Raw genomic sequence first — 25,033 nt, 5'->3', positions numbered from 1 at the left:
GGGGGAGGTGGGTCCAGAGCCTGAGGAAGTGAAAAGGGGCAGTGCAAACTAACTGCCTCACACAGCCTTCCCCACCGGAGTCCAGGTGAGCAGCTCGACCATATACTAACACACAAATACATATACATACCGTACACACACACACACACGCACACACGCACAGACACACACACACATGCACGCACGCACGCACACACGAGCAGAAGAGTGGAAGTTTGTTTGACTGCTGTTACTGTCCCCATCTCTCTCTCTCCTGACTCTGACTGCTGCACGAAGGTGAACTCACCTGCAGTCAATTATCTTTATCTGTCTGGGGTAAGACTTTATCTTTGTTTGGGGGGGAGCAGGGGATGCGGTGGATTTGAAACGGAAGAGGGAGGCAACTTTGAAGGAGAAACTCTCTTTTGTTTGAGTAGATGACAAACATCTGTGGCTGTTGTTTATTTATTTTCTGTACCTCAGTGGAAGTTGCAGACTTGCTGAAGAGGGTTGACTGCTACAGTACTACATTAGTGGTCACTGGTAGCCTAGCAGCCTATTGTCCTGGGCTGTGCAGAGCACGCTGTGTAAGCTGGTTGAGGACTTGAACTGCACAGTGTAACTTTAGAAGGTGTATCCAGTGAGAGTCTGTATTGACTTACATATATAAGTAATTGCTTCCTGTTAACACAACAGGTGAGGTCCATTAACTGTTTTACAGGGGGACGGCAGTGGGTTTTGTTCAGCCATATGGTACCCTATAAATTAGTCAATGATACTGCCTTCGTTTTGGTGTAACTGAAGATTGCTTTGAAACGAACCCTGTTTAATGTAATGGTTTAATGTTAAAATAGTAATTATGTTACTGTGACTTTTCTGCAAAACATTTCACGGACAGACAGACAGACAGACAGACAGACAGACAGACAGACAGACAGACAGACAGACAGACAAATGCAGGTGTAATAGCAGCAAAGTAAGAATGTAATAAAAAAAAGAATACAATTGAATTCAATACTTTTAAGTGTTTTAAGAAGTTCCTCTCTCTTGGTGGTTTATCCACACCTATTAATGGTATTTGTCTTTCACCTGTAAATGTGATTGTGTGTGTAAGAGCTGTACACAAGTGACTGACAGTCCATCAGAAGCGATGGCAGGGACATTTGAACATTACTGGGTTTTGCAGGAGTCATTGACTGACGATGTTTAGGATATCAGTCGTCACCCGGCTCAGGCCAAGGCATGCTGACTATCACAGCCTCCTAAAGAATTATGGAGCAGGAATGTCAATTTCAGAGCACTACCCAACATTATTTTGGAATGCTCAAAGGGCCTTTGAATGGTCCTTTTGTCTGGGTGAGCGAGTGAGTTGAGTGAGTGAGTGAGAGAGATCAAGGCCCCACCAAAGGCCGTCTGCGTTTGTGCCTGAATGATTTGTGCAAGTCCTACTGTAATGGATCCAGGAGAGGGCTGGAGATTATAGACACAGCGGTGGTTCTGCCCTGAGGGGCGCTGTCAAAAAGCCGTGTCAGTCAGTGTCCTCCTCACCAGACGCCTCATTATAGGCTATAGGTAACTGATACACTTGAAATCCCAAGAGGAATGCACACTCACCTGACGGTCGCACATCTGGCATTCCTCGACACATGTACGCTCCCTGTGACTGTCGGCAAAAATGCGCCACAACTAAGGCGGTCATGCATTACATTTATGAGTTATTAGGGGGCTGACATGCTTTCTACACGCCTTCTATTGACACAGACGTCTCGTAAAGTGTAGCAGGAGAACAGCCACCAGGGACACGGGAGTGATTGCAGACACAGTTTGACAGACATATGTAGCCAAATGCCTGTTCTTTTGTAAATGCACACCACCGCAGATCCAGTGCAGACAGAGACCTGATGGACAGATGTTCTGCTTAGCCATAAATCCGTTTTTGGTTGAAGATGCACCAGGAACTGTGTGATTACATGCTGACATAGCGCTAAGGGGCAGACTGTAAATGATATGCTTGACTCCAGTCATGGAGGTCAATGGGTGTCACAGGAAAAACTAAAAGTGTGTGTGGTGGGTGTGTGTAGGAGCCGGGGTGGGGGTGGGGTCGCACACGGACGGGTACAGTAGAATACCTTTGATTCTTTTAACTTGGAGGTAATTGGAGAGCAGAAGAGAAGGTGGGTGGATGACATCAGATCTCAGGTACGAGAGAGAGAGAGAGAGAGAGAGAGAGAGAGAGAGAGAGAGAGAGAGAGAGAGAGAGAGAGAGAGAGAGAGAGAGAGAGAGAGAGAGAGAGAGAGAGAGAGAGAGAGAGAGAGAGAGAGAGAGAGAGAGAGCATCTGGTATAGGATGCAATCGGGGAGATATTATACAGTATCACAAGGAAGACTAAGTCAAGACTGGGTTGCAACAACCTGGGATGAATAAGTAGGAGATTGATGCTGGCAGATGATGGTTTCAAGGGTTCCCTAGCTCAGAACCAGATTCGGGTCCGTTCCTCTGCTGATGTCAATTTTAGGACAGGCTACACATGTTCTTTGTCCGAGCAATTACAACATATTTACAGACTAGATCAAAGATACTAATTAGACCAAATCCAGATCATTGTGTTGCAGTCTGAACATGCCCTCAGCATGTGTTCACCTCTGCTCACATTCCATATTTACACAAAAACTGACTGGGGACTGAGGAAATCGAATCAATATGGCGGGAAATAAAACAGAGCTACCAATCAGAAACTGCTGTAGCTGTCAGAATGAGGTACACGGCGAAGTCCTAAACTCAATCTAAAGAAACGCGCCGTAAATTACAAAATCTGATCCAGACTTACCCCAGCAGAGCTGTTTTTTCACACATCTGGGGAAATCAAAGCACCCTTGTCAGCGTGTCTAAACAATGGTGGCCTTCATTTCTTCTCCACTAGGCAGGATCGTACCAGTAGGCCAAAAATGTGTGTGTGTGTGTGTGTGTGTGTGTGTGTGTGTGTGTGTGTGTGTGTGTGTGTGTGTGTGTGTGTGTGTGTGTGTGTGTGTGTGTGTGTGTGTGTGTGTGTGTGTGTGTGTGTGTGTGCGTGTGTTGGGGGGGGGGGGTCAGTGTTTTGTTTGGGATGATTGTCTGCTGCTTTCAGGGTCAGTGGGGGTCACTAACAGTAGTAGTTCTGTATATTGCCATGACTCAGCTTTTGCGTCCGGTAAGAGCTCATGCACCTTGAAAAAGAACAGATGTTTTCGAGTGATGTCACTCAGGTAATTTCCTCAGACTTTCCACCATTCGCTCTTGAGACACAGAGCACTTACAGTAGAAATAGAATCATTTTTCCACACGCTATGTAACACTCACATGACAGGTGAACAGATTGTGATGTCTAAAATTGGCAAACGTTCCCCTATAATATGTGTGTTTTTGGGAGTTCCCTGCAGATCCCTCCCTCTGCTGAGAACTATTTTGGTGAGTCACTCGCAACAAACACGACCCTGATCGGTGTCAAGGAAAGACAAGTCTGATCACGGACGCGGATGCATTAACATTGGTTTATCATTACAGACCAGCGCCGGTGGGCTTTAATGTCAGTAGATGCTTTATGGGTGGATGAGACGGAGGGCGTGATGGATACAGTGTACGGCGCTGTAATTAAGAGTTGGAAATCTCTATATTGTTATTTTTATAACTCTATACAGCACGGAAATCTTTAATCCAACTATCAGTTTGTCAGCTCTTGGATGCAATGTATCACATCACGGGCCGTGAGGCAGAGATGAAGCTAATTTTTGGCAGGTTTAAGAGAGATTTCCGACATGTACAGCTTAATGAATTGTGACCTTCCTTCCCCCTCTGAAAAGAATACAGAGTTTATCATGTTCAGACATTTTATGAAGGCGTCTGTTGGTTTCCTTCCACGCCCCTTTAGCCTGATGGCAGGGCAATGTGGGAACGCAGTTCATCAGCTCTGAAGACAGAGCGTGGGTCGGCAAAATATGGAAGTAGGTCGAGATTTACGGTATTTGGCAGCAAACAGGTTCTCATTAAAAAACATTAGTTCGGCAGAGCACGATATATCAACAAGGACCTTTAAACCCATTGTCCCCAAAGAGAGGCGTCCGCCCCTAAACTGTGGCAAAAATAAACAAATAAAAAGGCTGGCTTTGTTTTGAGCATGAACGTCATGCTACTTTAGACAACTTCCTTGGGAATATCATGGGTAATACTTTTAATCCTGTACAAAGCAATGGCTTTATAGTTATTATGGTGTTACACAACAGGAAAATCATGGGAAAATGGAGGAGGATTCTTGCTCCAGTGGCTTGCCAAAGTTGTGGGTTTAGAAGTATGAAATGGCTGTTGGTTTGGTAAATGCCGCATTTCGGTAAATAATCAAAGTCCATAAAATGTATGAGATACATTTTTTCATTAACATCTTTTTTTCCTGTCTTAATTTGTTTTTCCTTGTTTTTCAGGTGGCTGTGGACAGGACACCTTGTGGGATCTGTGGATCTGTGGTCCTATCATCTACATCTGTAATCCTGTTATCTACATCCTACACACTCCCAATGAGCTGAAAGAACCATCTGGCAGACTTGCTGTACTGTACAATGTACTTGCCATAACACAGGCAGCAAATCCATCACTGCAATACCAAAACAAACAGACTGGCAGCTTGACTTGAGGAGTGGTTGAATGAGGAATAACGAAGTCGACCAGGGGGCCTCTGTTCCTATAGGCTGACAGTAGGGCAATATCTCAACATCTTATCAAGGCTAACATCGGACAAATCTGGGAAAGACATTAATTAAGGTGTTGACTGAGGGAGTTTCTGGCCTTAATTTACATTAAAATACACAGGAAACCATCTGGCCAAGACATAAAGGCGTAGACGAAAAAATAATAAAGCAAATCTAATTGGAGCTCACAGAACAAGCAAGTCTCAGAAATGACCTTTTCAGAGTGAAATGTTTTTCGTGGCGTCGGCCTTCGCAGCAGGAAGCCACCAAATGCAAGCTCCCTCCTCTGCAACGCTGTAGAGTTATGGCCTCCCAAGATAAAGAGCAGATCTCCTCCAATAGAAAAATGATGTGCGAGGGAGAGAGATTGTGATGCGGACAACAGACATGTTTTGAGGACGGAAATAGAAGAAAAGGAAGAGCAACGTCTAGGCTGGAAAGAAAGAAAGAGAGAGAGAGAGACACAAAAGTAGGGAGAACTGGATGATTCTTCAGCCTCCTTCTCTGGGATCTGCAGCGGAGCACGACGCAATTGTGAAATTTTCTTGGCAAATGTCCATGGGAACTCATCCAGGGTACTTTTTTGGAGCTGCCTCTCCTGGGAGGTCCTGTTAGATTGTGAATAATACTCTGCGAGGACCAAAAGTAAAAGTGCACAGTTTCTCTCGTCAACTCTGGACTCACTCCGGGATAACGTTTTGGAGGGATTACTGCTGAAACGAGAGCCATGACCGGAAGCAGCAAGCGGGAAAGCTGAAAGACTTTGTTTCTTGTGTATTTTCTTGTACGTCCCAAGTTATTCGATCCCTGCCTCTGAGGACTGTAAACGCAGCACACGACCACCCCCCCTTCTTCAGCTGGGTGCATGGGGAGGTTTTCATTTGATCAGGAGAGAAGAGGATTGAGCTCATTGGAACTAAAGCTCCAGAACCCACTGGCGGAGTGCCGTTGATTCCTCCCAGACCTCGGACTCCAGAAACCCACTGGTGGAGTGGTGCTGCTTCCTCCGCCGGACGCAGAGGAACTGTACTCGTACCAGAGATGGATGTGGGAAAGGGACATGTGTCTGTGAGGAGAGGCACGAGTTGGAGTCCAGGTGGGGTGAGAAAGCCTCTCCAGGCAACGCAGGACATGGATGCCCCCAGCGTGGAGTGCAATGCATCATGGGAGAATGAGGGACTAAAGGGGCAACCGACTGTTTTATCGAGCACCAATCACATTGGTCGCAAAACAAGTAAGTCTGCCGTTTGGTTATTGGTCTTCGTATTGCTTTATTTGAAGAATCTGACTGCTACTGTACTGTGGTTGTTTAACAGGATGACATAGTCATAATAGGTACACTTCCAAAAGGCTATTTTGAGCACTGCTGCTGCATTGCTTGGGCCTACTGTATTGGTAGTATATCATCATGCATGAAAAATTATTATTGAAATAGGGGAGAAACCGAGTGGGACAACAAATAGAGAAAACAGACATTCCTGCCTTTTTCAGTGCAACTTCAGACATCTGTTTCCGTGCTGTAAAAAAACGCTGGCTCTCCCCAACATAGATGGAAATGCAATCATGTACCATACTTACAGGGCAATCTCCATATGCAACATAGCCACTGACCATAATGGACTAACTTGTGGGAAAAGCTACTAGGAAAGAATCCATAATAAGTCCTTCAGATCCTTCTCTGTACTTTCACAGCTGTCAGTCCTTAAATATGAAAAAGTGGAGTTAACAAGCACTCACGGCGCACGTTGTTAGACTGTTAAATTCTAATGTGGAAAAAAAACATAAAACAATAGACAACTGGCAAGACAATTAGCCCCGGGGCTGAGAAAATACTGTCAGAACATATGTGCTAATCAAAGAGACTAACAAGACATTGTGCTGCACGGAAATAGAAAGAAAGCTCAGACCTATAAAATAATTGTTACGGTCGTTCAAAATCCACTGATCTGTTTGCAAAAGAAAAAAGGAAAACAAATTGAATTGATATGGGACAGGAGCCAGATCTTCGTGCATGGTGAAATATAGAGAACGATACGAATACAAATGCAATCTCTAAACATTGTGTCCCACGACTCCACCGTTTCCAAAAGTAAAGTGAAGCGTAGAGCTGACAGCATGAGAAAAAGCTTGATTTAAGCCCCTGAGCTGGTTTACGGTTTCCCCCATGAGATTCAGAGGGAGGTTAGGTCACTTTCAATCCAGCGAGACCCCCAGGACCTCTGTTAATCCCCGTCTTTCCATACCGCTTCACACATCACCCACGGGGGCCGCGCTGTCACCCCACTGCCGTCACAGAGAAAGATAACATCCGACGTGGTAATCTGACCTTTGATATACAAATGCGAAGGCTGGCCCCTGACTCAACCCTCTCCTGTGTTGGAGGGAGAGGGGGGGCGGGGGGGGGGGGGGGGGGTCAGCGTCTGATCCAGGGAGGGGCAAGCAAATGGGTGTGTGTGGGGGGGTGATTGATTCAGAGCCTCTTGCATCAATTTCATCAGGTTATGTCTCTGCTGCAGGACAGGAAATGCCTGTGCTTCCCTGGCGGGTTAGAGCTCATAGCCCCCTCCCCCTGCGTTCACAGGGGGCAGGCAGCATCACTTTGCCCGAAGCAAACCACACACACACACACACACACACACACACACACACACACACACACACACACACACACACACACACACACACACACACACACACACACACACACACACACACACCCCCACCCCCACACACACACCCCCCTCCCCACATACACACACACACACACACACACACACACACAGACACAGCACAGCTCAGCACAGCACAGCACAGCATATGCATGCGCGCGCACACACACACACACACACACACACACACACACACACACACACACACACACACTGACATTGACGTCCAGTAAAGGGGTCAGGTGCCAGGACCTCTGGAGACGACATTAATCCATAAAGTCTGTCTATGCATAAGTTTAGAGTAGACTTGTCTGGGTTTCCCGTTATGGGTCGGTCAATAACATTAGGCTACCCTTTGATTGTACAGCTCCAGCAGCACACTGTGAAAACATAGCCCTTACAATCCCTGTGCTGCCTGTGTGCAACTGCTGACACATCAATGCAGACATTAAGAGGCGGGGATCTCTACTGGAGTTGGATTAGTTCTTAAAAGTGAAATGAAGTTGTACTCTGGACAGACTCACCCTCCCTGCGCCAAAGAGCTGCAGACCGGAGACTCTGGAGTTGCGTTTAGCGCGCAGGTTACGCGCGGGTTGTTGTGGACCAGTATTATTTCGCAAGGAAATAGAAATCGGATCGTGTCTCTCTGGCTCCAGGAGGAAGGGGGTGTGGATGGAGGGATCTGTATCACACGCAGTTACATTGGAAAAGCTAGCGGAACAGATCTACAAAAGAGTGGAGCTCTGATCAATTTGAAAAAAAGAAAAAGAAAGAAAAGAAAGGTAAGGAATAGAGAGGGGATGCGGCGTGGAACGTGGATAACTTGAACGTTTACTTTGTATTATCTTAAAAATGAGCGTAAGTTTGCCTGGGTAGGCTATTATGGAAAATACGATTCTTTAGGACACATCTTTTAACATTCCGCTACCTACACACTTTTGAATAGGCTGGATCAGCTTATAGACACAACTTCTAAACGCACGCAGTGCCAACTCGGTTGCTTATGTGATGAACCGTCTTAACGGTAACCGGAAGACTCGCCCCAAAACACGCGCGGCGCGCCCTCATAATAGTTTATTGAGGTTACGTACGACGGTACGAATACCATGTGAATACCACCGGATTTGCTCCGGGGTGACTGTGTTTTGGGGCGAGCGTTTTGGTAAATTCGTGTTAACTTATCTTCAAGTCAAAATATGGATACAGGATGGGTGGGCACATAGGGACATCTGGGCACCTCCATGTAAAATTGGCTATTTTGTTTTTGAAAAATGGTCTTAAAGTATACATGATGTGAACATGCACAGCACAGCACATCATTATCAGACTTAAATGTATCCTTCAACTTCTTGTTTATGCCCCAAAATGACTGGATATTCAGGTTTTGTTGCAACTTGTCGAATGTTTAAGCATGTTCTAATCATGTATACTTTACTTTACCTAAGACCATTTTTCAAATGTCCATTTTCTTTTTACATTTTGGACAAAATAGCCAATTTTACATTGAGGTGCCCAGATGTCCCTAGTGCCCACCTATCCTTTTATCCAAAAAGATGACTACTAGGCTATATATGTTTTTATTGTAGCCTACACATTTTCGAATTAATAATGCTAGTAAAAAAAAGACTTGGTTAATTGAGAAAAATGGTTTTCACTGCGACTGCTGTTCTTACATTTTCAGTCATGATGATATTAATCAATGAAGGAATGTATGCGCAGCAGTGGTGGAAAGTAACTAAGTACATTTACTCCAGTACTGTACTTGATTACAATTTTGAGGTACTTTTACTTCACTGAAGTATTTCCAACTTTCATTACTTTGACTTTTACTCCACTAAATCTCAGAGGCAAATATTGTACTTTTACTCCACTATAATTATTTGACAACTTTAGTTACTAGTTACTTTGATTTTAGATTGAGATTATTGCAAAACATACATTAACCACTTAAAGGGGAAGACCACCCATTTTCAATATTTAACTATGTCATTAATATAGCATAAAGGAGTTGTGTGGAAATAAGAAAAATTTTAAATGTTAAAAATTTTAAATGTTAAACCCAAATTGATTTTGGGTTTAACATTGCAAATTACACCATGATGAGTCATCACGGTGTAATTTGCAATGTTAAACCCAAAATCAATTTGGGTTTAACATTTAAAATTTTTAACATTTAAAATTTTTCTTATTTCCACACAACTCCTTTATGCTATATTAATGACATAGTTAAATATTGAAAATGGGTGGTCTTCCCCTTTAAGCCCTACATATACTTCAGCTTTTTGAAAATAGCCGATCTACAAGCTCGTTGTGAGCTTTGTAGATTGGCTATTTTCAAATGTTATACATTTTGTAAAGCTGTGAAATGAGACATTCTGCATATTAATGAGTCATTTTACTTTTGGTACTTTAAGTATATTTTGTAGATGTTGAATACCGGTCCTTTACTTGTAACAGAGTATTTCTTCATTATGCTATTAATACTTTTACTCATGTAAAACATGTGAGCTACTTCTGCCACCACTGGTTCTCACATTTTCAGTCATGAATGATATCAATCAATGAAGGAATGTATGTGCAGGCATGATACCTGATAAGATGTCATCTGGTATCCAGAAGAGGTAGCGGTTACCGTAAACAAAGTTGGCTGATGACATTTCATAGGCTAAGTGTTATTCCAGGGCTGCACATACATGGCTTACTACAGGAATGTACTTTTACTGGGAACCCGCAGGTATAGCACGCACAGACAGACAGACACACACACACACACACACACGCACACGCACACGCACACGCACACGCACACACACACACACACACACACACACACACACACACGCACACGCACACGCACACGCACACACACACACACACACTGGAGTTTAGAGCTGGGTGATCCTAATTCACCATAAATCTGATAATTTTTAGGCTTGGTGATGGCTTTCAATGTGTGTTTGTTTTACTGCATGTCAACTAGTTATTTTGTGCTTGTGAACGTTCTTATTCCGTGTTTATAGCAACAACCTGTGTGTGTGTGTGTGTGTGTGTGTGTGTGTGTGTGTGTGTGTGTGAGTGTGAGTGTGAGATGGAGAGGCCAGGCAGATCACAGAAAATTATTCAGGGACTGATTGATTTGGCATGGTGGGTACTGACATTGATGCATTTCCTCGTGGACATGCGACCCTGATTACCAAAAATGTGGTCTAATTCTTTGCTTGAGTTACATTCTGGATGTTTATAAAATCAGCGTGGCTTTATCCCTCTTTAGTCATATACTAAGTTAAAGATGAAAAAAAATAAACAAAAGCTGCTTGTACTGTGTGGATCTGAATAGAAGTAACTCTCAACCACAGACAGGAGGGCACCTTTCTGTGAGTTAATTCAATTAAGGGGAGATTTTGCCTGTAAAATGAAAGACAGATGCACTTTATTCCAGGTTGGCTGGAGCAATGATCATGCGTAGCGTAACGCCAGAGCCAGGAAAAACTGCTCGCATCGTGTTCACAATTGGAAAGCCTTACAAGTGATTGATTTACCTGCAATCCTTTTTGATTGACACACAATTACATACAATTATGTAGTCTGGATCATCATACCAATAAATGTAAAGGGAATTATGCCTGAGCCATCTGTCAGAGAGATGGATTTGAATGACTAAACAAAGACACCATGGACTCTTTCTATTCTTATCCTTCGCTACCAGAACAGTAGTTCTGTAACTAGCTCGGCTGTCAGATGTAATAGTCGCTTCAATCAGTTGCTCTGTGACAAACTGAAATACCCTTCATAAAAACCTAAAGCCCACTGGAACATGTCGCTGATGAGCAGGATCCAGGGCATGGTAACACTTAGAAATGAGTTATATTTCAGATGCAGTTTAAAATGTTTTAAACTGTCTTTGAAGTACGGAAACTATGTTTATTGTTTACAGTCTTGACTGTATTGCAGTGGCGTTGGGCTGTCAACAGATGTGCCTTTTGGACACTGTAGATTGTGATAAAGGCTTTATTATTAAGGAGCTGAGCTGCAGCCTTGAAGAAATTACCAAAGGCATGTTGGAAACTCAAGCAGGGAATTTTCTCGGCAGTTGAGGAATGCTCTGGGAGGGAGCAGTGCAGATGGCAGAGGAAATGCTTTTGCTCTCTAGAATGGACCCCAGAAGCACGTACAATAAACTGCAGTCATTTTCGACAGAAATGTGTTTGTTTTATCACATACTTTTGAAATGATGAGCAAAATTGCCAAGCCAACATTGAGATTGACCAAAAATGATAGAAGTAGACCGGTTCAGTTTCTTATATTTACTCAGCATTAGTCAAACTGTTTTCTTAATTTTTTTGGAATACTTTTTTATGTTCACTTCCAGTGAAAATGTTTATTTGAAAACTGCGCTCAGTCTAGTCTAGCAATGTCTTTGTCTACTTCTCTGGTCTGCTGGATAAAATGTGTAAGCAAGCTGTATTCTTTCTTGCTACATTGGGTGGAATCATATGTACAGCACAGGAACAATCAAAAACATATGGTGCAGAAACGATTATGTGGGTTTTTAAACAGCATATTCCTTCCCAGACTTGTTAAGAATTTGTCCTTGTTGGTTCACACTGTTTGTACATTTACAGGCATTGTGTGCTGAGCTCTTTTAGGAGATGTTGAGGGCGCTTTCATTAAAGAATACATAGTACTTAAGCTCCTCAAAAGAAGTCTCTATTGACTTAGTAATTCTGTAAAATCTCTGCCACAGAATGAAAGACAGGAAAAAAAAATAAACGTGTGTTTGTGTTTAAGCTCTGATATTTTGAACTGATCTGATCACTCCTTTAAACGTACACAATCATGCTGTTGATATGCAATATGACAACATTAACGACACAACCCACATTGACATTTTCAGTTCTGTCTGTTCCAGCATATCTTGGTGTTCCTACAATTCCCATAATGCAATTTATGCATTTTGTCTATCATGATTCATGAACCTGATTTATATTTTCTGTAGTCATAATCGCTATTTTGTCATAAACACAGTGGACAAGGACATTTCACTCACAAGGATTTCCTCTCTTTCTCTGTGTTGCACTTTAGATCTGACCAGAAGCGCCAGTTTGTCTGAGAAGGAACTGAAGGAGGCTCGTGTCAGGAGTCAGATCATTGCAGCTCAACTCACCATTCCTTCCAACTCCAACTCCAGGGGCGTCCAGCTCTTTAACCGACGCAAGCAGAGAGTCAACGCCTTTACGCTAGAAAGCCACGGAGAGGGGTCAGGCAAGGACAGAGCAGAGAATGTGAAAGCCAGCCCGTCGTCCAATAAACTGACATGGGCAGAGAAGAGCAGTGAGGACAAGGACAGAGAACTGAACTGTAAGAACGTTGCAACCAAGGCTCTCTGGTCGCCCACTGGGAGAACACAGGGAGGAGTAGGTGACATCATGGAGGAACCGGCCGAGCATTTCCACACGGTGGATGACCTTGATGACCAAGTCATCCAGGAGAGACATTTCCAACCTGTCAGTGAGAAAGAGGAGTTGGAGGAGGAGGAGGAGGAGGAGGAGATGATGAAGGCAAGGCAGGAGGAAGAAGAAAGAGAGGAAGCCCTCAGAGATCTGGAGGACACAGTTAGGGATGAGATTTCTCCTGAAAGTGTAAACGGCGTTCCGGCTGTGTTAGAGGGGCCAGTCCCTAACGGAGCGCTTCTGAATGGCTGCTACAGTAGCGTCGGTCCTGAGAAGGTCTCTGTGTCCATTTCCAAGCCGGCAGCTGCCATCGTCAACAGAACCGCCCGGCCTTTTTTCTCTCCCGCGCCGGTGCAGTCTCCGGAGCGCGTCAGTCCGGTCATGGAGGTTCCTCCGGTCGCTAACTACCCCACCCCACCTCTCCCGACGTTCACAGCCCCTCGACCCGTGGCGTTCTCACCCCCACCCCCTCCTCCGTCATACCCCACCCCTCCTCTACCGGCCTTCACCAATCAGCCCCCGCAGGGCTACTCCAGTCCACCTCCTATGTCTCCTATCATGTCCCCTGCATCCCCACCTCCGTTGTCCCAGTTCCCCAGTGCAGTTTCACATATGTCCCATCGTAGTACCCCCAACCCACCAGCCCCCCATTACGGCCCACCGACAGCCCCTAGACCCTCCACCTTTGTTCCACGGCCTGTTGAAGAGAAGAAGCCTGCAATGCCAATCAAAACAGGAATACTTGAAGAGGGCGCCGCGGGCGCCAGGCGGTCAAACAGAAAGGCTATGTTCACATTCAAAGAGAAGACAGTTGTATCTCCCAACCCTGAGCTGCTATCCCTGGTTCAGGGGGCAGATGAGAGGAAGAAACACGGACATAGACCTGTGCCCGAGCCGGTGTCCGAGGAGGAGCTTCTAGCCCTTGGGGCCGAAGCCTCCAACTTCCTGGCTGAAGAGGAGAAGACGGAGCAGGCGACATCTCCAGAGTGGGCCTCCTCCCTGAAAAGCTCAAGGACCCGAGCGAGGGTCGAACATAAACCGGAGCAGTCACTTACCAACGCCTCAGGGAAGGGTGCGGAGCTGTTCGCCAAGCGTCAGTCGAGGATGGAGCAGTTTGAGGTTCACAAAGCAGGACAGATGCGGTCCCCGTCTCCCACCATGTCTCTGCCGCCATCTTGGGTGTACCAATCAAATATGCCTGGCAGGGTCAAAGCGATCGCTAAAAACTCGGACGTGTGTGCTCAGCTCTCGCAGAACCTGAAGGCCCAGCAGGCGGTCCAGAGAAAGCCCGTTAAGAAGGCTCCGCCTCCACCGCTGGTACCAGAACCGCCTCCCCTGGAGAACGGCTGCACCCAAATAGAGATGGACCTCTCCAGGCACCAGCCCTATCAACTAAACTCTTCCCTCTTCATCCTGAACCCTGTCAGGGATCCTATGAACTCCTTACCCAGAGGAGCACCGCCTCCCAAGCCTCTGGTCTCATCGCAGTCTTACTCCAGACAGGCCTCTTTGCCTAGCAGTCCGGGCCAATTCGGTTCCTTTGCCAGCTACAGGCCGGCCCAATGCATGTCTCCCCAGCCCCCACTCAGCCCCATAGGAAGAATGGATTCTCCCTCATGCTACGGGTCAGCCTCAGCCCTGGGACTGCACAGGGTTACCTCTCCAGTGTCGGCCTTCTCTCCAGAGCGGGTTGCCTCTCCGCGGTCAGGAGTTCAAGCACCGAGACCCACATTTTCGGCTAAAAGGGCAGGGATTGAACCCCAGGTGTGGAGGCCCTCTTTCTACTACTATTAGATAATCTATTTACAACAACAGGGCTCATCAGAGTCAACAGATCTTACTGAAAATGTGTATAAACATCCACACCCAAAAAGTAACTTATTTTAGTTGGCCTAGCAATTATAATATACAGCACTTTATCCTGTTTATGTTGTGCCTGTAGTGTATCTAATAAGAGAAAGCAGTTACAGTAATTACTGCAACATAATTATTCAAATGTAATTTCAAAAACGACTGTTGGATTGACATGAAATGGTTCATAGGGCTAATTTATATTTCATCATATGATCGTGTCAGTCTGCGAAAATCAGTTATCTTCGTCAAGCGACAGTTATGCAACAAAGAATAAATTAGAATTTATGTGTGGGATAAAGACAGTTCTAAATTAAACTCTCCTCGTTTAGAACTCATTTTCTGTGTTACTTTGTTTCCAATTTGGGAACCTATTTGATAAAACAAATTTCTTTCATGCAAATAGAAAATACTGTGCATCTAAATATTATTTAACCACTTAAGGCCTATATCATACTTTGCCGTACGACAAATAGTGAAAATAGCCAATCTGCAAGCTCACAGTGTGTCTATTGCGACCGGTTGTGAGCTTGTAGATCTGCTATTTAAGCTATTTTAGCTATTTAACACATATTTTATTTTTTAGCAATTGCCTAAAATAGTGGTGCCAGGGTTAATGTGGTTAAATATGGTCTACGCGTTGCCATTGACTGAATATGTAAATGTTTATTTTCTGAAGTAATGCTTTGAAATCCCTATATGGCACATTAATTTAATATCAGTGTGTAAATGTGACTTGAATTCATATTTTTTGTATGTAGTCCGTCTATGTCCAACTCAACAGGGCCATTACAATACTGACAACCTACATTTTATGTCCGTTATGAAACATTTACTGTCAGTTAGAGATGAAGAAGAGATTCACACTTTTTTCCAGTATTTTCTCCAAAGTCTGTGGGCATCAGAATAATGCTGCTTTCAAAGCACTTTAGCAGATGTTCTGGCGTCTGTTTTATGATCTATGATTTGAAATTTAATATGAGCTCACCAGACATGAAAGTTGCAGCGAAAGAACTCCCTTTTATGACTCCTTTTCTTCAGGGTAATTTACTTTGCTTTCCAACATCTTCTACCCAAATACGCTTGGATTCTTTTATGCTTAAAATCTTTCAAAATTCATGTAACTGAACATCTAGCTCTTAAACGGCAAGACTTCAAAAGCTAGCATCAAATCTCTGCTTATGACCACGGGGTATCTGTCTCTTTTCTCTTTTGATGTATGCTGATGCACTTTTCCCTGCTGATTGTGCCTCTCTGTTGGTTGAGGTGTTGGGTTTGATTATGTCTTTCATTTCATTAAAGCTTTATCCTTACACCCTGCTGTGACCTCCTATCTACTCTTGGCTGCCCTGTTTGCTAATTCAGTTCCTTGCGTCTCCTCGCCTGCTCTGTGTTTTCCCTCTTGCCTTTCTGAAATCTGCACTCACACATTTCATTTCACTGGAACGGTAACAGCTTAGTTTTAAAGCCTCTGCCAAGTAAATTGGAAGCATGAAACAAGAAATTAGTCTTACTCTTTATATAATATATGTGACAAGTACCGATTTCCACTTAGTTTAGACAAAAATACCTTTAGACAAACGTTTGAGTGACGTGTGTGTGCTTTCAGACATTCCCCTTTTACAGTCTTGGTTTTACTCAAGGGGCCCTAGGGGCTCAGACTTTCAGACAAACGGTCCTGACCTTTGACCTGGCCCTGATTTCTCAAGGGAATGTCTGCTTCTTTGTGATGTAACAGATAGTATACAATATAATAGATCAATGATGATGTATCTCTGAATACTGACCGTACAATCATGTCCAACTACAAAAAGGGTTCTCTGTATACAGTACTACACAGTAGAATCCTGAGTGTTAATTCAACTCTGAGATAGTATAAATGGAACCAAATGGACCCGTAAGGGTCCACTCTCAGGGTTACAAATGGATAAATTAACACTGAGGATTTGACAGTGTCTAACCTTTAGCACTCTCAGAGGTAATGTTGTTTTACATAAGTACACGCTTGAGGTGAAAGCCCTTCGCAGCGTAACCTCATATCCCTGTAAAGGTTAGTCATCCCAGTCAGACCAAATGACAGTAACTTAAGATGGACACTGAAGACCAGGCCTGTCTAGAGATGTCCAGACTCGTTGAAGAAACACAAATAGGAGGAGGGAGGTGGGGGGTTCACATGGGGATGACCTATGTCTATTTTGGTCTATTATTAACCCATTCAATCCGGGAACGCATCTGTGTCATTTTAGATTTGAGCTTTATTATTTTATACTTTGGCTTTTGGCTACGAGCTTCTAGATCTGCTATTTTTGAAAAATCGTGAACATTTGTGCAAATCTTAAAGCGAACATTTGTATCTCAAATCTTTGCTTCTGGGGGTCCCTGGAATAAAATATTTTTTACCACAACCTTTTGACAGATAAACACCGTTCATATTGGATGTGTTTCATTATGTGCTACTGTGTGCTATTCTGTAACTTCATGCTTGGCATACATACACACCTAAATGGAACACAGCCTCAATTAACGTTATTACCTTCAACCTATGTTTATGCGTAAATATGGCTACTGTGAAAAGGCTCCACTCAGTTTATCAAGAGTGAACAACACACTACAAACAAGTGAACAAAACATGCTATGTTAAGGTTTTTCTATTCCAAGATGATAATATTCTGCACTCTAAACTTATTTTTGGAGCACTGCTTTACAAACAATACCATATTTCTGTCTTGAAGAGGACAAACGACTAAAATGCACAATATTTGTCATTTCCCAGCAGATGAGAAAGGAGCTCTCTCCCACGGCAACCGCCAACCAGACTCCCACACCGACCAGGACGCCAAGTCTCACCAGGCGTTTCAGCACCCCAGAGGGCCCCACCCCTGGTACCTGGTCCCCCAGCCCGCAGACCAACCAGCCCCCCTCCAAACCCTCCGTCACGTCCCCTCTGTCCCCTCCCTGGGGTTCGAGATGTCAGTCCCCGATGGTTAGCCAGACCACCCAGCCTTCCGCCGTCTCCTCCAAAACATTTACGACGGCCTCCCCCGTCTCTCCTCCCTGGGGTTCCCGGTGCCAGTCCCCCATGGTATGCCAAACAAACCAGCCGTTTTCCCCCACTAAACCCCTGTACACATCCACCGCCGCCTCCCCCGTGTCTCCGGCCAGGGAGAGTCGCTGCATGTCCCCCATCGTTAGTAACCTGAACTCAAAGGCCAACCATCGCCTCCTGGCCAAGAACATCATCAACGCAGCCAAGCGCAAAAACAGCCCTTCCCCTGGTGCTCTTAGCGGGCACGGTCTCCCCATCTCACCTCTTGGCAGCTCCCACCACGGCTATGACTGCACCAAGCCATCCATCAGCCCCTTCCAGTCGCGGGCCTTGGGGGCCCAGTCGCCGACTTTCACCAGCCCGCCCCCCACCCCGACACAGAGGATCTGTTCCCCGGTGAGGCTCTACAACACCCGCTCCCTCACCGACTCCGACGCCTCCGTGGAGTCTGAGGACTCGGGCCTGAGGTCGCCCGGCGGCCTGCGCACCTACAACACTTGTCCGCGCGGGTGGGGCGGCAGCTTGAGGGTGAAGAGGGGCAGCGTCTCCACGGACTTGTAGGAAGGAGCTCGGGCCCTTTGCTGACGGAGACCGTCGAAAGGCGAACAAATTAAAAGATGTTCTTTGGGTCTGTACAACCCTAAGAAATGTATATGGGGGGGGGATATGGGACCAAACACCAAAACACAGACGGAATTTGATAAGAATTATATTTTAAACTACTTTCGATCACATGAAAGGAAATTAAGGGATTATAAAGTATAGAAATGCCTGTCTGTAACTTTTATTAATGACCCTGAATGACAGAATTTGATGTTATATTCATTGTATGGACCTATTAAGACAAGCATTTCTATATAATGCAGTTGCAGTAGCTTTTAGGCTTCTTAACATACCAAAAACAAATGTACCAGTACCAAAGATATTTGAATTACTTTCTTCGACAACAGTGTTAGATTTTCTTTTTTACCCCATAGTGATCTGACTGTCACAGTAACTTCTCCGGTTATTTTATTCAGATAGCGGAGTTTTGCTTTTTCATTTTTTAGAAAAGGTCAGGAATTGACAAGATGTTTGCTGGACTGACACAAGTCAAATGGGGAAGAGATTATTAATTATGATGCCTGTAAGGGAATTAGGGACGTGTAAATACATAGCTTACTGGACTGTGCTTTCATAAAGTTATTCTTTTGAAAGTTGACATAGTACTGTATTAGTAGATGAGAGTATGCGGTGCATTCATAATGAAAAAGGACTTAGAATAGAGTAAGATTTACTTTCACATTCCTTAACCTTTTTTGATTCCTGGTGTTGAACGGCCATAGTGGTGTTGGTGATATCATAAATGGTCAAAACATTCATTACAGTTTTTTTCTTTTTAATCAATAGGGGAGGAAAAAGCTTCTGGTGCCTAATATCGCAGTGCAATAATCCAATAATCACAATGTATATATGTTGTTTTATGTACTGCATTTGGTTCTAATGAATGTATTGCTTTAGAGACAGATAGAAGTTGGTTTTGAAGAGGGGAGATGAATGAGAGAATGAGTAAAGTCTGGAGCATTAAGGCATCTATTCAATGAAACACTGTACCCATACTGACAGTATTGTAATGCAAGCGCTATTCAATTTCCAGTGTTTTGGATGTCAAAAGATTGAAACTAAATGGCAAATTCATTAGAATATTCCTACCGTGCACTGAACTATGCTTAGACATAGCTTTGCTGAAGTTGAACAGTGTTTGCTGAAATAGGGCTCTGAAAAATCTTAAGATATTGCTAATGTCCTGCACCAATGACATATTAACAAGGATTGTGTAGGGTACAAAAGTACAGCATTTTGAAATGTGAGCCTCACAGTAAAAATCCTTAGTGTTAATTTAACTCTAAAGAGTGTACAAGTGGAACGGGTCCATTTGGTTTTGGGATTTTACTGTATTGGATTAGTTTTAGATGCAGAGTGTTAGAGAACGTTTAGCAAGGAGGTCGGCAGGATGTTGTTAAAGATACACAGCTAAAGCTTTAAGGATGGTATCAAAAAGAGGAAGGTTTGTAAGGACGGTATGTATATCACATACGTACATACAGTATCTGTAATGCACATGCTCCTAAACTTATTACGTTTTCATTATTTTAACTTGATTTGCACTTTTCATTCATTTTTTTGTGGCAAACTAAGCATTGTTTCTGACCTGAACTACCAAAATAGGTGTCATTCACTAGCAGGCTCGGTCCAATATTTAGAAGTCCTACTATAGACATCAGACCACACATTCAGCAGAATGCAATGCTATAGCATGTTGACATAAAGGTGATAATTAGCCACAAACGTGACTGAGCTAGCCTCCAAATGTACAGCTTACTTTCTGTTTTAAGTAAAGGTTCACTGAAGGTCATTTTGCACCAGCTCCATTTCCCACAATGCAGCACACAAGAGGGACCATTCACCTGTTCTTTGACACGACTAAAGGCATCAGCAGATTTGTATTTACATGTATGCATGTTTTGAGTGACAAGGACGCCTGCTGCATGGTGTGTTCAGTTTGCACCTTGTGCAGGAATAACCCTGTCACTGTCATGGATTGGTTTCAAACTGGGTTAAGTTCTGGTCGGTGATCAGCTGTCCTCTCTGGAAGGAGATCATGTTAGGTAGTATTAAAGCTGATACTGCATGCCCCAACTGTCTATAAAACTCTGTTCCAATTCATAACTGTGTGATGCCAGAATCTGAACACAAAATAAAAAAAGTGATGACACACTAATTAAAATGACTTATAGTGGCTGTGGTTTGTTACTTTATTTTCTCTTGTGATGTTTTCAAAACAGGACACATTACAAGAGATTGGAAGCTCTATATAGAGTACCAATAAAAAGTGTAACTTTTTGCAATTAAGCAGCTTGCAAAAACTAGTAAACTAGTGAGCAGCTTCCAAACTCTTTTTATTATGTATTATACTCTATAACACTTTGCAAGCCTATACTGGATAATTTCTCTATATTCTATATTTGAAGCACTAAAATGTAAAATCATCAGGCATGTCAATTCAATATAATTACATTCTAAAACAATATATCAACCTGTTGAATGAATAATTTACCCTCTCAGGGGCCACCACCATAACCTCCATGCCATGTCTATTGCAAAACAAACTCAAGATGGTGCTAATGATTTCTTCTCGTCCTCCGATAGTATCCAAAGAGTGATGAGATACAATATTCTGATGCTTTTTATACAAACTTAACTGGCTTAGTGTGATACAAATATAATTAGTTAATACTAATTCATAATATGGTAATTCAAATATATATAATGGTTGTTAATGTTTTTTACAAATTAATTAATTTGTAAAATTTACAAATGAATATTTACTCATATCCTTTTGTTGTGAAGCCCAGACCATGACCAATGCTCTCACCATGGTCCTTAATGATGAAACCAACTCAAGGATGCTTGTTCTTTTAATAAAGGTGAATTACCGCTATCACTCAAAACATAGTTATACAGGAGCAGTGCCAGTAACAAAGCTCTTTGGCACATTACTGCGGTAGTGCGGTTTAATTATTTTCTGTTATCTCACATTCCTTGTCGTAACACGTTAAATGTGTTGATAGTCTGGGTAACAAATGGCACTCACTACATTCAAATGCACAATTGCCCCATGTTTACAGGGAACTGCACGTCAATGTCATATTCATTTCAGGATCATACTGCCATCTGTAGGACGTCAGAGCGAAATTCACTTCACCCATGCCGAGTTCAACTCAATTCAAAAACGTACAACGTCTCCTCTTCAAGGATACTCTGCAAATTCCACAGCTGCACCACAGAGAGTATCTTGGGACCGTACAGAATATGATGCAAGGAACCACAGTATAATGTTCTTTGCACAGTCAGTCGCACACCTACAAAGAAACAGGTGCGACCGTGCGTAGGAGAGGACACAAAGGCATACAGATGAGAACTCCTGCACACTGTCTATATGCAGGAAAAAAGGCCATTATCAGGTTATTACTGGTGTTTACCTGATGGAGGTCTAATAAGAACTGATACGGATGATGTTCCCCCCACACGGCTCTGCAGCTCTTCACCTGAGCTGACCTGCCAGGCAAGCTGAACCTAGTAGTAGTAGTAGTAGTAGTAGTAGTAGTAGTAGTAGTAATAGTAGTAGTAGAACATAATAATAATTACTGTATGTTGTATATTATACAACATACAGATGGGTGAAAAATTAAGGGAGAAATCCTGATTACTTTGTGCAACATCATGAATGCACATGCTTCCATACAGGTGTACTGCTTTATACAACAAGCAATTAACATGAGATCATGTTCTCTGTGCTCTGTGGTATGAATAAAAAGGATGAACACGTCCAGTTGACCTCTATTTTGGATCAAAATGGCAAGAGAAAACAGATCTATGTGACTATGAAAGAGGATTCGTTATTGGAGCAAGGATGGGAGGAGTTATAAGTCACAAGGACTGCTCAGTTGGCTATTATTTGAACAGTGACTAAAGTGACATCTGCATTTCGAAAGTCGAAAGTGCACATCCGATGATGGCCACGATGCTCATGCATTAGTGCAATAGTTAAGGAAAAGGTTGGTGAAGGGTGACTGTAAATCTGATCTGATCTATAATCAAATCTATCCTATGATGAAACATTTCTATCCTGATGGGAGTCTCTTCCATGAAGACAATGCCGCCATCCACAGGGCACAAGGGGTCACTGAATGGTTCAATGAGTGTGATCATGTATGCTACTGCTACGGCCTATGCAGTCACCAGATCTCAACCCAGTGGGACAGACCTATGGGAGATTTGGGCCCAACGTGTTAGACTGTGCTCTCCACCACCATCTCACTCAGATCAGCTAACACAGGGAAGCTGTCAGAACCTTCCCTAAAACATCCAGGACAACGCTCCACACGTCCCAGACTCTTCTTCTCCCTTCTGGCTCCAAAACTGTGGAACGATCTCCCCATTGCAGTTAGAACTGCAGACTCACTCCCAATCTTCCGCCGTAATCAGAAGACTCACCTCTTCAGACTACACCTTAGCCTGTAGCACTTGCCCTTTGACGACCTTGCAGGCTTATGAAGGCAACAATGTAATTTAGATAGCATGTTATGTAGACTGATGGGTTTGTCCACAGAAATGCTTTTATTTCCACAGACGTGACACCTGCATTGCCAATCCACAGAGTGTACTTAAATCACAGAGACAGTACATTATATACAGACAGACATTTGACTTAGGACCTACTACCTCCCAGTCCTCCTTCTGACCACTCACAAAACAGGTTTTTAGAAACAAAAGGCTTCTTGGGCCAGCCTTCTCAATCGGCACAAGAAATTAACATCTGGCTTGGTTTAAACATGTGACAATTTACTTTAACCCTTATCTATAAAACTATACTTTTACACAAGCTCATATTATGAAATCTTTGTTTAACATCTTATTATCTTCCAAATAAGACCACACACATTATACATTCATAATTGCAAACAGCAGTTAGAAATACAATGAGTCAACAAAGACAACAGTTACTCTAAGACTGAATATTTTTCCTTAAATGACATTTCTCTTTGTTAACAACACAAGTCATAGTTATCCAGACTTTAATCATTTTAACTACACACTGCAGACCTAAGACTGAAGAATAATAAAAGTGTATATATTTTACTGTCTACTCAGTCATCTTGACCTGGCTTCGATCACTACACATTTGCTGTCTGTGACCTATGCCCAGGAAGGAACAATGATTACTCTGATTACTTCAAATGAATACAAAATACTTGCCCTGATGATCAAGACAAGACAGAGGGTGTCAATGCCTCTGAACCCAGGAACAAAAGGTTTATCAGAATGACTGTTGTGACTCTCACCTCTCACCTGGACTGTAGCTCAATGGACAGTAACTCTGAACTGATTGCATTACAGCTGAGCCCACATAAAGTTGGGTGACATCTCTCCCTAGCTTACAGTACTTGGTCAAAGGTCAAACTCAGTTCCAAATACAAACCTTCAAGTGTTTTACCAATTAAATGGAATATCATGGAAATACCATGTTCTCATGTTTGAAACGATACTTTTAGTCCTGGATATACCATACATCCTATAGTGTGTATAGTTTCAATGAACAGATTATTGGTTATACAGGTTTTGTGGAAATGTATAGCTATGCCTATTGTACTTACTATACCTATAGGGCAATGGAATATAAAATGAAGTTCTTCTAAGGTAACAGCTAGATCACAAACAGTACTGTAGCCTACATACTGTTAAAGTTGCTATTCAGGTATGCCTTTGAATCTGCCAACCAGGGGGTAAGGTGCCAGTTCTAATTAAGCACATACTGACTGTACACACAAGAACAGATGGTTATGTACTGATTTGAACACATACAGTACATACTAACCTTTGTCTTATTCCAAATCTCCTCATATCACTGTTCTGTGCATGGTTCTAGATAGAATAACATGTGCTATTAGGCTACACTGCAGATTGTTTTCTAAGACATATTGGCTACATGTCTGAGTCAGAAAATATTGAGCAGCAGTAGTACTTAGTACCTGTGGTGTAAAGTAACGAAGTACATTTACTCAAGTACTGTACTTAAGTACAATTTTGCGGTAGGCTATCTTTACTTTACTGGAGTATTTACAATTGTCAGTACTTCTACTTCTACTCCACTATATCTCAGAGGAAAATATTATACTTTTACTCCACTACAATTATTTGAAAACTTTAGTTACTAGTTACTTTGTAGATTTTGATTATTATTACAAAACATACATTAACCACTTCAGCCCTATATACATTTTGGCCATTTGAAAATAGCCGCTCTACAAGCTCACAATATGCGTCGCATTGTGAGCTTGTAGATCTGCTATTTTCATACATTTTGGCCATTTGAAAATAGCCGATCTACAAGCTCACAATGCGTCGCATCTCAAAAGATTTTTATACAGTTTGAAATTGAAAAAAAATTATAATGAGTACTTTCAACTTTTGGTACTTTAAGTACACTTTGATACCAATACTTTTGTACTTTTACTCAAGTCAATTTTGAATTCCGGACATTTCCTTGTAACAGAGTGTTTCTACATTGCGGTATTGATACTTTTACTTCAGTAAAAAAAAATTGAATACTTTTTCCACCACTGAGTAGTACTTAGTAGTACAGTAAAACAGCATACAAGGGAGGCTATGTTCCAGGTAAGTCACCAGGTAAGTAGGCCAGTTGCACCACCTCACACTAAGTTCAAACTTAGCCTAGTTATAGCTTAAACACATTCAATCCTGCTATTTTTTGAAAAATC

General features: G+C 42.9%; 1 protein-coding gene across 5 annotated transcripts; it reads left to right on the top strand.

Annotated features, from left to right (window-relative positions):
- On the top strand, window positions 1-20,481 carry synpo (synaptopodin). 5 transcript variants are annotated; one of them, XM_080416184.1, is made up of 4 exons: window positions 1-85; window positions 4,432-5,929; window positions 12,447-14,578; window positions 17,442-20,481. In XM_080416184.1, the coding sequence occupies exons 2-4, from the start codon at window positions 5,737-5,739 to the stop codon at window positions 18,270-18,272; spliced, it is 3,156 nt and encodes a 1,051-aa protein (XP_080272310.1). In that variant the 5' UTR covers window positions 1-85; window positions 4,432-5,736; the 3' UTR covers window positions 18,273-20,481. The 5 variants fall into 5 exon arrangements, with proteins under 5 accessions (XP_080272310.1, XP_080272306.1, XP_080272308.1 ...); XM_080416180.1 differs by having other exon boundaries at window positions 17,439-20,481; XM_080416182.1 differs by lacking the exon at window positions 1-85 and adding an exon at window positions 258-276 and having other exon boundaries at window positions 17,439-20,481.
- The last annotated feature ends 4,552 nt before the right edge of the window (window positions 20,482-25,033 follow it).

The sequence above is a fragment of the Gymnoscopelus braueri genome, assembly GCF_963280865.1.
Source record: "Gymnoscopelus braueri genome assembly, chromosome: 20".
Taxonomy (NCBI): domain Eukaryota; kingdom Metazoa; phylum Chordata; class Actinopteri; order Myctophiformes; family Myctophidae; genus Gymnoscopelus; species Gymnoscopelus braueri.
The sequence above is the reverse complement of the archived record's forward strand: the minus strand, read 5'-3'. Positions and strand labels throughout refer to the sequence as shown.